Genomic DNA, 13097 nt, shown 5'->3' on the forward strand with positions numbered 1-13097 from the left:
CATATGAGGCAAGTTCCAAAACATACTTCCAATAAACCAAAACATTTTCAATGTTTTACAACTTAAGACATATATAAAAGCTCTTAAGTTCAACGATAGTCTAAAATGTAAATACAAGATTACACAACAACAAACAAGTCTGGATATTTTTCCCGGACCTCCAACTCACGTTCCCAAGTGGCTTCCTCCACTCCGTGATATTTCCACAAGACTTTCACCAAAGGAATGGTCTTGCCACGCAGGACCTGATCCCGCCTATCCAAGACCCGAACCGGTCTCTCCTCATACGAGGCATCCTCATCTACCTCTAAATCGGTCCAATCCAACACATGTGATAGATCTGGTTCATACTTCCGAAGCATACTCACATGAAACACGTCATGCACTCCGGACAACTGCGGCGGTAAGGCTAAACGATAAGCAACCTCGCCAATCCTCTCAAGGATCTCAAAAGGACCAATAAACCGAGGGGATAACTTCACACTCTTCCCAAACCTCATCAAACCTCGCCTAGGTGATATCTTCAGAAAGACATGATCACCTACCTCAAACGCCAAAGGCCTCCTCCTACGGTCGGCATAACTCTTTTGGCGACTCTGGGCTGTAACAAGCCTCCTACGGATAAGCTCAACCTTCTCCGTCGTCTCCCTAACCAACTCCGGACCCAACAAAGGTGCATCACCCACCTCGGCCCAACAAACTGGAGACCTACACGGTCGGCCATACAAGGCCTCGAACGGTGCCATACCGATACTAGACTGAAAACTGTTGTTGTAGGCAAACTCTACCAAGGGTAAGTGCCTCTCCCACGTCCCACTGAAGTCCAGGACACAACCCCGAAGCATATCCTCGAGGATCTGAATAGTACGCTCGGACTGTCCGTCAGTCTGCGGATGGTAAGCCGTACTAAAGGTCAACTTAGTGCCCAAGGCACCCTGCAAACTCTGCCACAACCTAACAGTAAAACGAGGGTCTCTATCTGAGACGATCGTCACTGGGACCCCGTGCAATCTCACTATGTCCCGAATATACAAGTCGGCAAGATGATCTACCGAATCTCTCACGCGCATATGAATGAAGTGCGCCGACTTAGTCAACCGGTCTACAACCACCCAAATGGCATCACTACTCTGCTGAGTCCTCGGAAGACCTACAACGAAGTCCAAAGTGATATGCTCCCACTTCCACTCGGCAATAGGCAAGAGTTGCAACAAACCCGCTGGCCTCTGATGCTCGGCCTTCACTTGCTGGCAAGTAAGGCACTTCGATACGAAAATAGCCACGTCTCTCTTCATACCCCGCCACCAAAACTGGCGGCCCAAATCCCGATACATCTTAGTACCTCCCGGATGCACCGCAAGGCGCGAATGGTGAAACTCTCGGAGTACTTCCTCTCGGCAAGACTCCGGCACAAACTAGCGGTCTCGGTATCTCACACTCAGGTCGGGATACATCGTCAAACCCTTCTCAACTTTCCCACTGGAGATTTTCTCTCGTAAAGACTCAACCTCAGGGTCACCTCTCTATGCCTCTAACACTCGTGTCACAAGTGTAGGCTGCGCAACAACAGAAAACAAGGCCGCAGCCTCAACGGATTCACTCAGAAGTAAATCAAACTCCCCAAGTGCACCCAACATCTCCCATTCCCGGATGGCTATACTAGCTACATCGCTAATGGATTTCCTACTAAGGGCATCGGCCACAACATTGGCCTTTCCCGGGTGATAGTGCAACTCGAAATCATAGTCCTCGATGAACTCCATCCATCTCCTCTGCCTCAAATTCAAGTCTCTCTGTGTAAACAGATACTTCAAACTCTTGTGGTCCGAGAACACCTCGAACCTCTCACCATAAAGGTAGTGCCTCCAGATTTTCAAGGCAAAGATCACAGCCGCTAACTCTAGATCGTGTGTAGGGTAATTCTTCTCGTGAATTTTCAACTGACGTGAGCCATAAGCTACCACTTTCTCCCCTTGCATCAACACACAACCCAAACCCTCTCGTGAGGCATCACAATAAACCGCATAACCCAACCCTCTCTCCGGAATAATCAAAACCGGAGTGGTGGTCAATCTAACCTTCAACTCTTGGAACGACTTTTCACAAGTTTCACTCCACACAAACTTGACTCCCTTCTGCGTCAGCCTAGTCAACGGCGAAGCTAGCCTGGAGAAATCTTTCACAAACCGACGGTAATACCCAGCCAATCCCAGGAAACTGCGGATCTCAAACACACTCTTAGGCTGTGCCCAATCTTGCACTGCCTCAACCTTGGCTGCATCAACAGACACCCCTTCCCCGGATACTACGTGGCCTAAGAATTTCACCTCTTCTAGCCAGAACTCACACTTCCCAAACTTGGCGTACAGCCTATGGGCTCTAAGCAACTCAAGCACCACTCTCAAGTGTTCCTCGTGCTCCTCCTCAGAAGGCGAATAGATAAGAATGTCGTCCACGAAAACGACTACGAATCGATCCAAGAATTCTCGGAAGATCCGGTTCATCAAGTCCATAAAGGCTGCCGGTGCATTGGTAAGCCCAAATGGCATCACCAGAAACTCATAGTGGCTATACCGCATACGGAATGCCGTCTTCGGAATATCCTCTTCCCTGACCCTCAACTGGTGGTAACCCGATCTCAAGTCTATCTTAGAGAAACAACGGGAACCCTTCAACTGATCAAACAAATCATCTATACGGGGCATAGGGTACTTATTCTTAACCGTAGCCCGATTCAACTTCCGGTAGTCAATACACAACCTCAAGGCACCATCTTTCTTTTTAGCAAAGAGGGCCGGCGCTCTCCACTGCGAAACACTAGGGCGAATAAAGCCCTTATCTAACAACTCCTAAAGCTGAACTTTCAACTCAACCAATTCTGCTGGAGCAAAACGATAAGGTGCCATAGAAATCGGCGCTGTGTCGAGCACTAAATCAATGGAGAACTCGATCTCCCGACGAGGTGGCAAACTAACGAGATCCTTGGGAAAGACGTCCAAGTACTCACAAACTACCCTCGGCAACACAACCTGGGTCTCATCACACTCACCACTCTCAAAGCTAGCAAGTAAACCACTAAGCTCACTCCGCCCTCGCGGATCATACCCCAGTGGCAAAACACTACCAACCCGATCTCCCAAGAAATGGAAACACTTCCCGCTCAAGGTACAAACTGTGACCCTCTGGCGGTAGCAATCAATAACAGCCCGGTATGACGATAACCAGTCCATACCCAAAATAACATCAAAACCCTTCATGGGCATGACAACAAACGGAAAAGGAAGCCTGTGGTCGGCGACCTCTATATCACAACCTCTACAACCCTGTTTCAGAATCAACTCACCCCCAAGAGGTGACACTACACAAATAGGAGTTGCTAACTGTGCTAACTCCAATTCCAAAACAGATGCAAATGCAGCAGATACAAAAGAATGAGATGCACCTGTGTCTATCAACACACTAGCAACCGAGTTGCAAAACAGAAAAGTACCTCTCACCACTGATGGAACCGGTACTAAATCCTGCGCGGTAACAGCATACACGCGCCCTGTAGGCCCCTGATCTACCTGCTCACCCCTCGGAGCAAAAGACTGCTGCACAGATTGGGATGACGAAGCTCCCGGATTGGCCCTCGAGGCCTGCACAGACTGAGCTGGCTGAAATCCCTGCGTCTGCCTGGAACCAGACGCTCCTGAAGTGGCACTCAACTGCGGGCAAAACCTCTTCAGGTGCCCAGGCTGCCCACACTGATAACAAGACAAGGGCTGTCCCCTGCCCAAACTCTGACTCTGCGGTCTAGCTGAAGAAGAGGCAGCTCTCTGACCCCCACCCTTCTGCGGGCAAACAGAAACCTTGTGACCCAACTGGCCACACTTGTAACAGGTGAAATCCCCCTGACTACCTCTCCCGGAGCCTGCACTCGGCACTAGAAAGGTCGATCTAGCGACACCACCCTGCGACTGCTGAGGGTTAGAACCCCTCTGCCTCCTGCCATCACCCTGGCCATCTTGGCTCCTCTTGGAGCCTCTTTGCCCCTCATCCTCCTCCTGCATCAAGAGCTCCATATGAGCTGCAGCATCCACTAGGTGCCTATACTCACGAATGAAAGACCCACCAACCCTCAACTTGAGGCCCCGCCTCAACTTCCGCTCAAACTCATAGCAACGGCGTTCCTCAGACGCCACCAGTTCAGGTGCAAACCTGGACAGACTGGTAAAAGTAGCCTCAAACTCGGCCACTGACAAGCCCTGCTGATTAAGCCGGCTAAACTGATCCCTCAGCTTCTCCCTAGCTGCTGCAGATAAAAACCTCTCCTGAAAAGCGTTCACAAACGCCTCCCATGTACCACCAACACGAGCCTTCTCGTACTTCCACCATTGACCCGCATCTCCCTTCAGCTGGAAGGATGCCAAGGTCACTTTCAGTGCTCCGTCCTCGATGCCAAGCATCTCGAACGTCTTACTCATTTGCTCTAGCCACTCATCAGCCTTCAGTGGCTCCTTCGGATCCCCGATAAACTCATCCGGATTAGACCGGAAAAACTCCCTCTTCAAGAAAGAAGGCCCTGCCTCAGCTGCCTGATTCCCTGCTCTGAGAATACCCAAAGCTCCTGCTATCTCTCGTGCCAGGGCACTCATAGCCTGCTGACCCGCTGGCTCGACCACATTGGCCTGGCCAACTCCCTCATGTACTGCGGGAACGTCATCCGGTATAGGTAACTCCTGCCTCGCAGGTCTACCACACCTCGCACCTCTTCCTCGTCCTGACATCCTAATAAAGGTAACCAAGACTATTAGCACATTCACAAATGTGCCGAAGCTATAACACTCGCGTCCTAATGCATGGACAACTGTAATTCACTCCACATAAGCACATAAACACATAAGCACTTACGAATTTCATTTCCGGATAATGATAGTCCTGAGGCGTTACTAGAGTTCTGGTTAGAAACAGCATTGATCAAGTGCTTTTCCAACAAGACTTCCAGAGACCCAAGGATCCAATCAACATCCTAGAAATTAAATCCCATATCCAAATAAACACATAAGCATGTTATCAATTAAACACATAGCATATGACACTACATCTAAGTCTCTACCAAGCGAGACAAACCCATTGTGATACTAATCACTTCCCACGTACCCAAAGTATTCGAACCCGGTACGCTCTGATACCAAGTTGTAACGCCCTCAAAATAACAACATTAAACCCACAATTAAGACATTGTTTAACAGGCGAAATAACCACATTCTTCTATTGATCAGAGTTTCCTTACAAAAGTATTACATGTTAACAACAAAAGCAAACGCCCTACGGGTTTACAGCTTTCCAAGTTAACACTTTGTTACAACAAAAGAGTGCTAACTCATTTACAGTTTAAGCCCTTGGCTTGAGATTACATGTAATACATCAAAAATAAAACAACAAAAGAATCCGCCTGCCTCTAGCCTCTCAAGCTACGTCCTTGGAGGTGGCATGCTACCTGCACCTGAAAATGATATTCCCATATAAGGTGAGCCACAGGCCAGTAGAAATACACTAAACCAACCATGAACAATGACTAAAAGATTAGCAATTGATAGATGGCCAACACTGATACATCCACATAAAACATATTTTATGTCATACGACTTAAGAGTCCAAGTCACTTTTCATTTTCCCTTTTTAACAGATAAGCATATTAGCTCTATCATCGTCTCAACAGATATGTATAACAACTATATCCCACATTCACAGATAAGCATATGAGCTACATCCACATTTCACAAAGATAAGCATATTAGCCCTATCTTCACTTCTCTAGACAAGCATATGAGCTGTATCTACACTTCTCAAAGATAAGCATATTAGCTCTATCTTCACTTCTCTAGACAAGCATATGAGCTGTGTCTACGGAGTTCATCCCCCATCTTCTCCCAATACTATCCGGTTTAGAGGTACATCCCCCATCTTCTCCTAAACCGCGGAGTACATCCCCCGTCTCCTCCTCTACACATAATGTATACAAACACATTGGTTCTATATACTATCATTCAATACATATAGTTAATGTATTCTATCAACGGTCAAGTTCCATGACACATTCCATTGATTAGTTTTCGTTTGCCTAATCATCATGCATTGTCTACAACAATTCACGACTATCCTCCACCGATAGCCCAAAGCAGTTATTTCTAAACAGAAAAATAAATGCACAAATGGATATTTAATCAACATTTCATTTCGGTGAGTGATAAATTAATTCAACTGCACCCTTTAACCCCATGCATTCCCAATCTCAACATTTCCATTTCATTTTCCTCATTTCTCACAATTAATTATCCCAATTAATCACACAATGTAATTAGGTCATTTTCCATAATTACCATTTCAACCCTTAGGTCCCATTTTCATCAATGATTCAACATTTATTCCATTTCTCTATGCCAAACATGCATTTAGGTTTATTACAAACAAAACCCCAACTTTTGTAAAATTACACAAAAGTCCCAAACTTTCACAAAATTACCCAATCAACCCCAACATCTCAAAATACTAAAATTTAAAGACAAAATCCATAGAGAGGAGTAGGATATCCCTACCTCAAATTCGGAGCCCCAAAGGAGAAGGTGACAAAACCAAACGTGCTCCAACGACCAAGATTTTCAGATCAAAACGACGCCCTCGATGATCAACACGACTTTTACAAAGACCGAAGGTGAGGAACTCACCCTAGCTAGATCAAAATCTAGAGAGAAGGTAAGATTTTAGAGAGAGGAGCTCTCAAAATAGCTTTTAGAAAAAGTAGGAGAGAGAAAGAAATGTAAAAAGTGATTTAAAATCACCCAGCGGATAACTCATATACGTATGACCCGCTCGAGCGGAGAACACGACGCTCGAGCATCAAGAACAAAACTCTGGACACGCTCGAGCGCAATAAGGCCCGCTCGACCGCCAAGACACAAGAACAAAGCACTTCCGCTCGAGCGCGAAAACCAGTCCGCTCGAGCGCAGATTTCCACCCCCAGAACTTACACCCATAAGGTATTACCCGCTCGAGCGCCAAACGACCCGCTCGAGCGTCACCGCTCGAGCGTAAACAAACCCGCTCGAGCGTAAAAATCACATCTGCAGAAGTTTTGCAGGAACACGAAAATACTGGAAGTGTGCAATCTCCGCTCGAGCGCAAGAAGACCCGCTCGAGCGGACTGCCTAAAAACTCAACAACAAGGAATTTGAAACCAAGGCCTAACCAACCTGTAACAAACCCTCCCAACACATCCTGTAACTCAAATACGAAGTAAAAGGGATGTAAACAAGATAATAACCAACAACCAACACCCACAGACACATGTCCGGATCAATGTACAACAAGGGTAAACCCGGGATCGCTATAGTCTCCTTGGCACGAGGTCTCTTCTGAGACTCTCCTCTCATCGGTTCTCCTCACCCGACCTCCTATGAAGGCCAATACGAATGCTCCTTTGCCCTGTTATGCTGAGGGACTGCAGGAATTGCTTTCTGTCCCTCTTTCAAGGCATCGTTCTTGGCCGCTGGAATCGGCATGTCCTCTAATGGAAACGATAGCTGCATGACGTTGTTCTGCATCATGAGGTTGACGACCGATTGTAGGTCTGCTAACTTGTTTGCCATTCCCTTCATCTTGTCATCCCTCTTTAGGCATCTATTTTTCCATACCTGGAGGTCGCTTTCATTGTAATACCTACCTTGACATGCTTTCTTCGGTGCATCTCCATTTTGGCCGACGTCTTTTTCTCCTGGATTCTTATCCTGAGGTTCTTTATTATAGTTTTCCTTCTCAACATTAGGATCGGCATTTTTACCATTCCTACTAGGGATGTTACCCCAAATCTTTTCTTTCTGCCTGTCATTGGCCATCTATTCTCCTTACGTTTCTCACAGACGGTGCCAAATTGTGGATGCTGATTTCTGACCACACTGCCAAACAAGAACTCAGCAGGAGAGCACAGGCAGAATAGATCACGCCCGAACAACCTATCACAGAAAGATAAGACTCCGGCGGTGGTTCGTCCACCTAGGGGCACTCCGACGATCAAATCAATACTCAATTATTTCTCAAAGATAGTAAATAGTGCTTAACTTACTAGCAAGAATATAAAAAGCGTACCTTAGATCCACGAGCGTGCCTTGCTTTTATAGCCAGCACTAACTTGATCCCTATAGAAGCCTAGCTTCAATGGACTTTGGCTCAATGCTCATTTTGGACTCCCAGCCAGATAGAGATAAACTCTTTAAGAGTTTTATTTTTATCCAAATTGAGGTCCTTCCCCATCCTAGGACTCTTGTCCCCCATCTGCTAATCTCGGATTTTGGTATCTCTGCAAATAACCTCGGCATAGCCGAGATCACCTCGGCAACATGAGCAAGACTTGTGGCACCTCGGCTGACACTCCGGTGCTACTTTGGCCACGTGTTATCATTCATAAAATATGTCTCCATAAGGGAGAATCCTAGGTAACAAGATAATTTTATTTGTATAAGAATAATATCTATTTATACTAACTATATCGAAATAAAATTATATGAAAAAAAAAGGGATTTCTCAGACCATATGTGACATATAATACCTCTTGCCCTGCACTACTTACATAAATCCAAGATTGAGACTGAATGTATGACCCTTGCCTGCACTACTACATAATCCAAATCGAAGAAGCTAATTATATAATAAACCCTTGAAAATCAAATATTTTTTTAGTTTAACCAAATATGAAAATGAATATTTTGATAGAATTATTATTCCATTTCAATCCATTTTAATGAACCAAACACTACCTCAATGATCTAACACCTTTAGTAAATATTAACACTTCTCCATTGGCAAAAATTAAAAAAATGTAAATGAGAGAAATTGACCAAGCTTAACCTACCCTTTTTTTTTTTTGTTTTTTTGGGTTACCGACTAATCTTAACCTTTCTTTGTTGGTGAATTTTCAAAATAAAATTGATTTGTTTTTTGATAGTTTCAAAACATTTTTTTATTTTCTTATAAAAAAACTCTTTTAAACTTTGTGACTTTTGTCTCATAAAAAACAAAAAGAAAACGTGTTGAGTTTTTTTTTTTTTTATATAATTGGGAAAAAAAATTTCATTATAAAATTAATAAAAAATTAGATTAATCTCATAGAACGACAGTAAAAAAATCTCATAAAGAGATGATAAACTTCCGTGAATAAACACCTACATGAATATTGATTTTAAGAAATTGAGTGAAGAGTACTAGTGTGTATGCCCGACGTATGACCAAAATAAAGATGTGAGAGAAAGGAGGGACCCGTGGTAGAAGATCCACCCAAGAAGAAGAAGTGAGAGATACAATCCACTCTCCTATATATACCAATACCAATGTCCTATACACTACTATAGCTGACAGGCAGCGTCGGAGTATTCTCCCCTTCAACAGCGCAACATGGAAGCTCAAGCTAGTTCAGCAGCACTTAACATAGGTGCCACTGGAGAAACTGCCACGGAAGTTTTTCTGAATTACAATTTCAAACCATCTGTGAGCACATTGGCATCTGAAATAATCGTACACTTTTGTGCAACACCAGAATTTCAATATTAGATTTGCGATTATGGTGGTGGTGCTCTTTGTGCTGCTCGTGCTCATGCTCCGTAAGAAGATATACATATAATTTTTTTTTTTTTTTTGAATACCTCCGCTTATTCATGGTTCATTAATTTTTTTTTTTTTTGACTAAACTGGTTCTCATAGTTTGACTTAATTCCCATCAAATTCTATTGAAAAAAATCCTAGTAAAATCATTGCTAAAATAATTTTTTGTGACGATCTTTTGCTAAAAATTAATAATTAGTGACTTTTTTTTGTAACAAAATTTTTAAACTGTCACTGAAAGTTAAAAATTAGTGAATTTTTTTGTGATGATTTTTTTAAACTGCTGCTAAAACTTATAATTAGTAACATTTTCTTTGACAAAATTTTTAAATTGTCACTAAAAATTAACAATTAGTAACATTTTTTATTAGTATTTGATAAAAAATGCCATTAATTCTCATAGAATCTATTGAATAATAAATTTACCCATTAAAATGTAAACGTAAGTCTCAATTTTTTTAAGTCCTTATTTGTGCTTGTATATTCAATTCTTATTATTAACATTCAATTGAAAGTATTAATCTTCTTATATATATATATATATATATATCGATGACATTTATGACTTCTAAGATATTTCAGAATTCTTATGAGTGTGTTGAAGGACTCTACCGATTTTAATGTTCGGTATTTAAAATGATGTCATTATGTGGGATATAATTGTATTTGGTGTGGTAAAATTATGTAATAATGTTAGAGCAAATATATAGTATTTTAATTAGATTTTTATTAACTTAAATAGTAAAATTCATCACTTTATCTTAATTTATGACATCCGATCTAATGTGTTTATTTGTTGTTTGGGGGTAATTATTCAGTAATTCCTGAGTATAAACACTTGATATTCCATAGCATTGTGATTGGTGGAGAAAGTAAGTAGGTGAGATATTATATTGGTTAATTAGGGATTACGAGATGGCATATTAAATAATAATTGGTTAAAGAATATAGATACGTGATACTCTAAGAATATTGAATAATTTCCAGTTGCGTGGACTATATTCTAAACTTATATTTGCATTTGGTGAGGTTTATCTACTTCAATTTCAACCTTTGACTTGTGCACCGTTTGGGAACTAAGATATGTTAGCAATTTTAGAGGTGTTTTGGAAAGATAGTTAAAAGTTAATTTTTTAGGTTTATTTTTATTTTTTTAAAATTTTTTGGCTTTTTTATGTGAGAGATGATGTAACCCAAAATGGATTAAAAGATGACTTTTGACTTTTTTATGATATTCCCAAATGGCCTCGTTTGGCATACGCTTGTTTTAGCTTAAAAATCAAAAAATTACTAAAAAAAAATAAAAAAGCCAATAACATATACAAAAAAAAAAAAAAAAAATCAAAGATTCTCTTTTCTCTCTATTTTTTGCATATTTTTTTCGTAAATAACCATAAAATCATTTTAAACATACTTTTTTTTTTTTTTAATCTTATATTTGAGCTAAAAAATCAAAAAATTACTGAAACAATATGTTCCCAAACGAGGCTTAGTTTCTACAAACCTATTTGGGGTTGACTTGTAAACCGAGTAATAATGATTAATTAGTGAGCCACTAATCAAACCCATCACAAATCAAGCTTAATAATTTGATTTTGACAACCCATGCCAACTTGTTTTTCTTTTGGTTACAAACTAAATTTGACCTTCAAAAATGCTTCAAAGCTTGAAATTTCCGAACCTCGAGTGGCCCGAATTCAAAAACGACATCATATTGGATTTTTTTTTTCTTTCTCTTTTATCTTTGAAAGAGAGGGAGAGAGAAAGAAAGAGAGAGAAAAGAGAAAGAAGAGAGAGAGAAAGATAGATAAAGAAAAGAGAAAGAAGGAGGGGGAACACAGAGAGAAAGAGAGAGAGCTCCACGCATCACCAACGCCACCATCTGCTGTGTGTATACATAGATTTGTGTATACACAGATCTGTTTCTGTGTATCTCTCTCTTTCTTTGTATATCTATCTTTCTCTTTCTCTTTCTCTCTGTGTATCTGTGTGTATAGATCTATGCGTATACACATATCTGTATAGATTTATGTATCTCTGTGTGTGTGTGTGTGTGTGTGTGTGTGTGTGTGTGTGTGTTCTGTGCATCTCTCTCTCTCTCTTTGTCCCTCGATCTGTGGATTTTGATTTTGATTTTGATTTTGAGTTTGGGTATTGTGGTGGTGCAGCAAAAAAAACAGAAGAATAAGAAGAAGAAGAAGAAGAAGAAGAAGAAGAAGAAACAAAGGGGTGGTGGAGCAGATCTGTGTATACACAAATCTTGTTTGATTTTTTCTCTCCTCTATCTTTTTTTTTTTTTTTATTCCAAGTAACGGAAAAAACAAAAAAAAAGGTGCCAAAACGACGTTTTGGCACATTGAGCCATTCAAGTCGTAAAGGATTCGAGCTACTTAGCGGGACTGTTTAACCTTTTTGTGTTAGAAAATTGTTGAAAACAAAATGGGTTTGTTGTTTGGTAATTTCCAAAACCTTTCTGATTTTCTTATAGAAAACTATCGGAGAAATTAAAAAAAAAAAAAAAAAAATCTTAGGATTTAACTATTGTAACAAAATAAATCTTAAATTTTTAATTTTGCTAATTTAAATCTTAATCTTTTAATTTATTTTCAATCTAAATTATTTTTTTCTTTTTGTTAAATAAAATCAATAAAAATTAATATTTTAATCATTAAAGTCAATGAAAGAAAAAGCATTTTACACCTACATTTGTTTAATGAATAAAATATTATATTTTTGTCAATTTTATTTAACAAAAATAGACTAACGGTTTCGATTGAAAATAAATAAATAAATAAAAATTAAATTGACAAAATTAAAATACTCAAAATTTATTTTTTTATAAAAGCTAAACTCATATATTTTTTGGAGAGACTTACGTATAGATTCTAATAGGTAGAGTTATTATCCAATTAATCTTTTGATAATTAATAATATTTTTATCAAATATTATTATAAAAACATTATTAAACGTTATTTGATGATGTTAAATGAATTTCTGACACTTACAAATTGATGCTTTTTATCTTTGTTAGGCAAATAAAATAATAATATGGTGTAAGATCACATCCTCTAATCATTGTAATCTCCTTCCAATCCAAGTGTATCAAACCTCAAAGCAAGCGTGCATTTAATCCCAATCTGATCGACTCGCAAGGACAAAGTGCCAAAAAGGCTTTCACCTTGTTTGGTTTTCAAACTTAGAATACAATTTTTTAATTTTTTTGATTTTACTGAACTTTTTATATTTTAAATAAAACTTGCAATTAATCTAGATGCATTTAAAAATTAAAATATTTGTTAAAAAGTTTAAAAGACCAAATAAATAAAAATGGCACATTTTCATATATTTTTTTTATAAACTTCTACATAAATAATTTATTTTTTTAGGTACATTCAAAAAATTAAAAAAATGACTAAAATATAAATAAAAACAAAATTTCACTACAAAAAAAAAATAATA

The 13097-nt window shown here is 39.9% G+C and overlaps 1 protein-coding gene across 17 annotated transcripts in view; it reads right to left on the minus strand.

The window, feature by feature from the left end:
• Window positions 1–13097, minus strand: part of LOC114269955 (uncharacterized) — a 278957-nt gene that overhangs the window by 206642 nt on the left and 59218 nt on the right. For 7 of the 17 annotated variants that reach the window (XR_014330811.1, XR_014330800.1, XR_014330796.1 and 4 more), the window contains one exon: window positions 5227–5488. The exons of 8 other annotated variants lie outside the window; for them this stretch is intronic. Coding sequence is in view for 2 of the 9 variants with exons in the window: in XM_082871058.1 (XP_082727184.1) it covers window positions 5457–5488 (32 nt within the window). In the remaining 7 variants the exon portion in view is untranslated. Of the gene's footprint in view, window positions 1–5226; window positions 5489–7941; window positions 8472–13097 lie in introns of those variants that run through there. 2 more of the 17 variants (XR_014330806.1, XM_082871056.1) reach the window with 2 other exon arrangements.

The sequence above is a fragment of the Camellia sinensis genome, chromosome 5 (assembly GCF_055761805.1).
Source record: "Camellia sinensis isolate YWXY chromosome 5, ASM5576180v1, whole genome shotgun sequence".
In the NCBI taxonomy this organism is placed as follows: domain Eukaryota; kingdom Viridiplantae; phylum Streptophyta; class Magnoliopsida; order Ericales; family Theaceae; genus Camellia; species Camellia sinensis.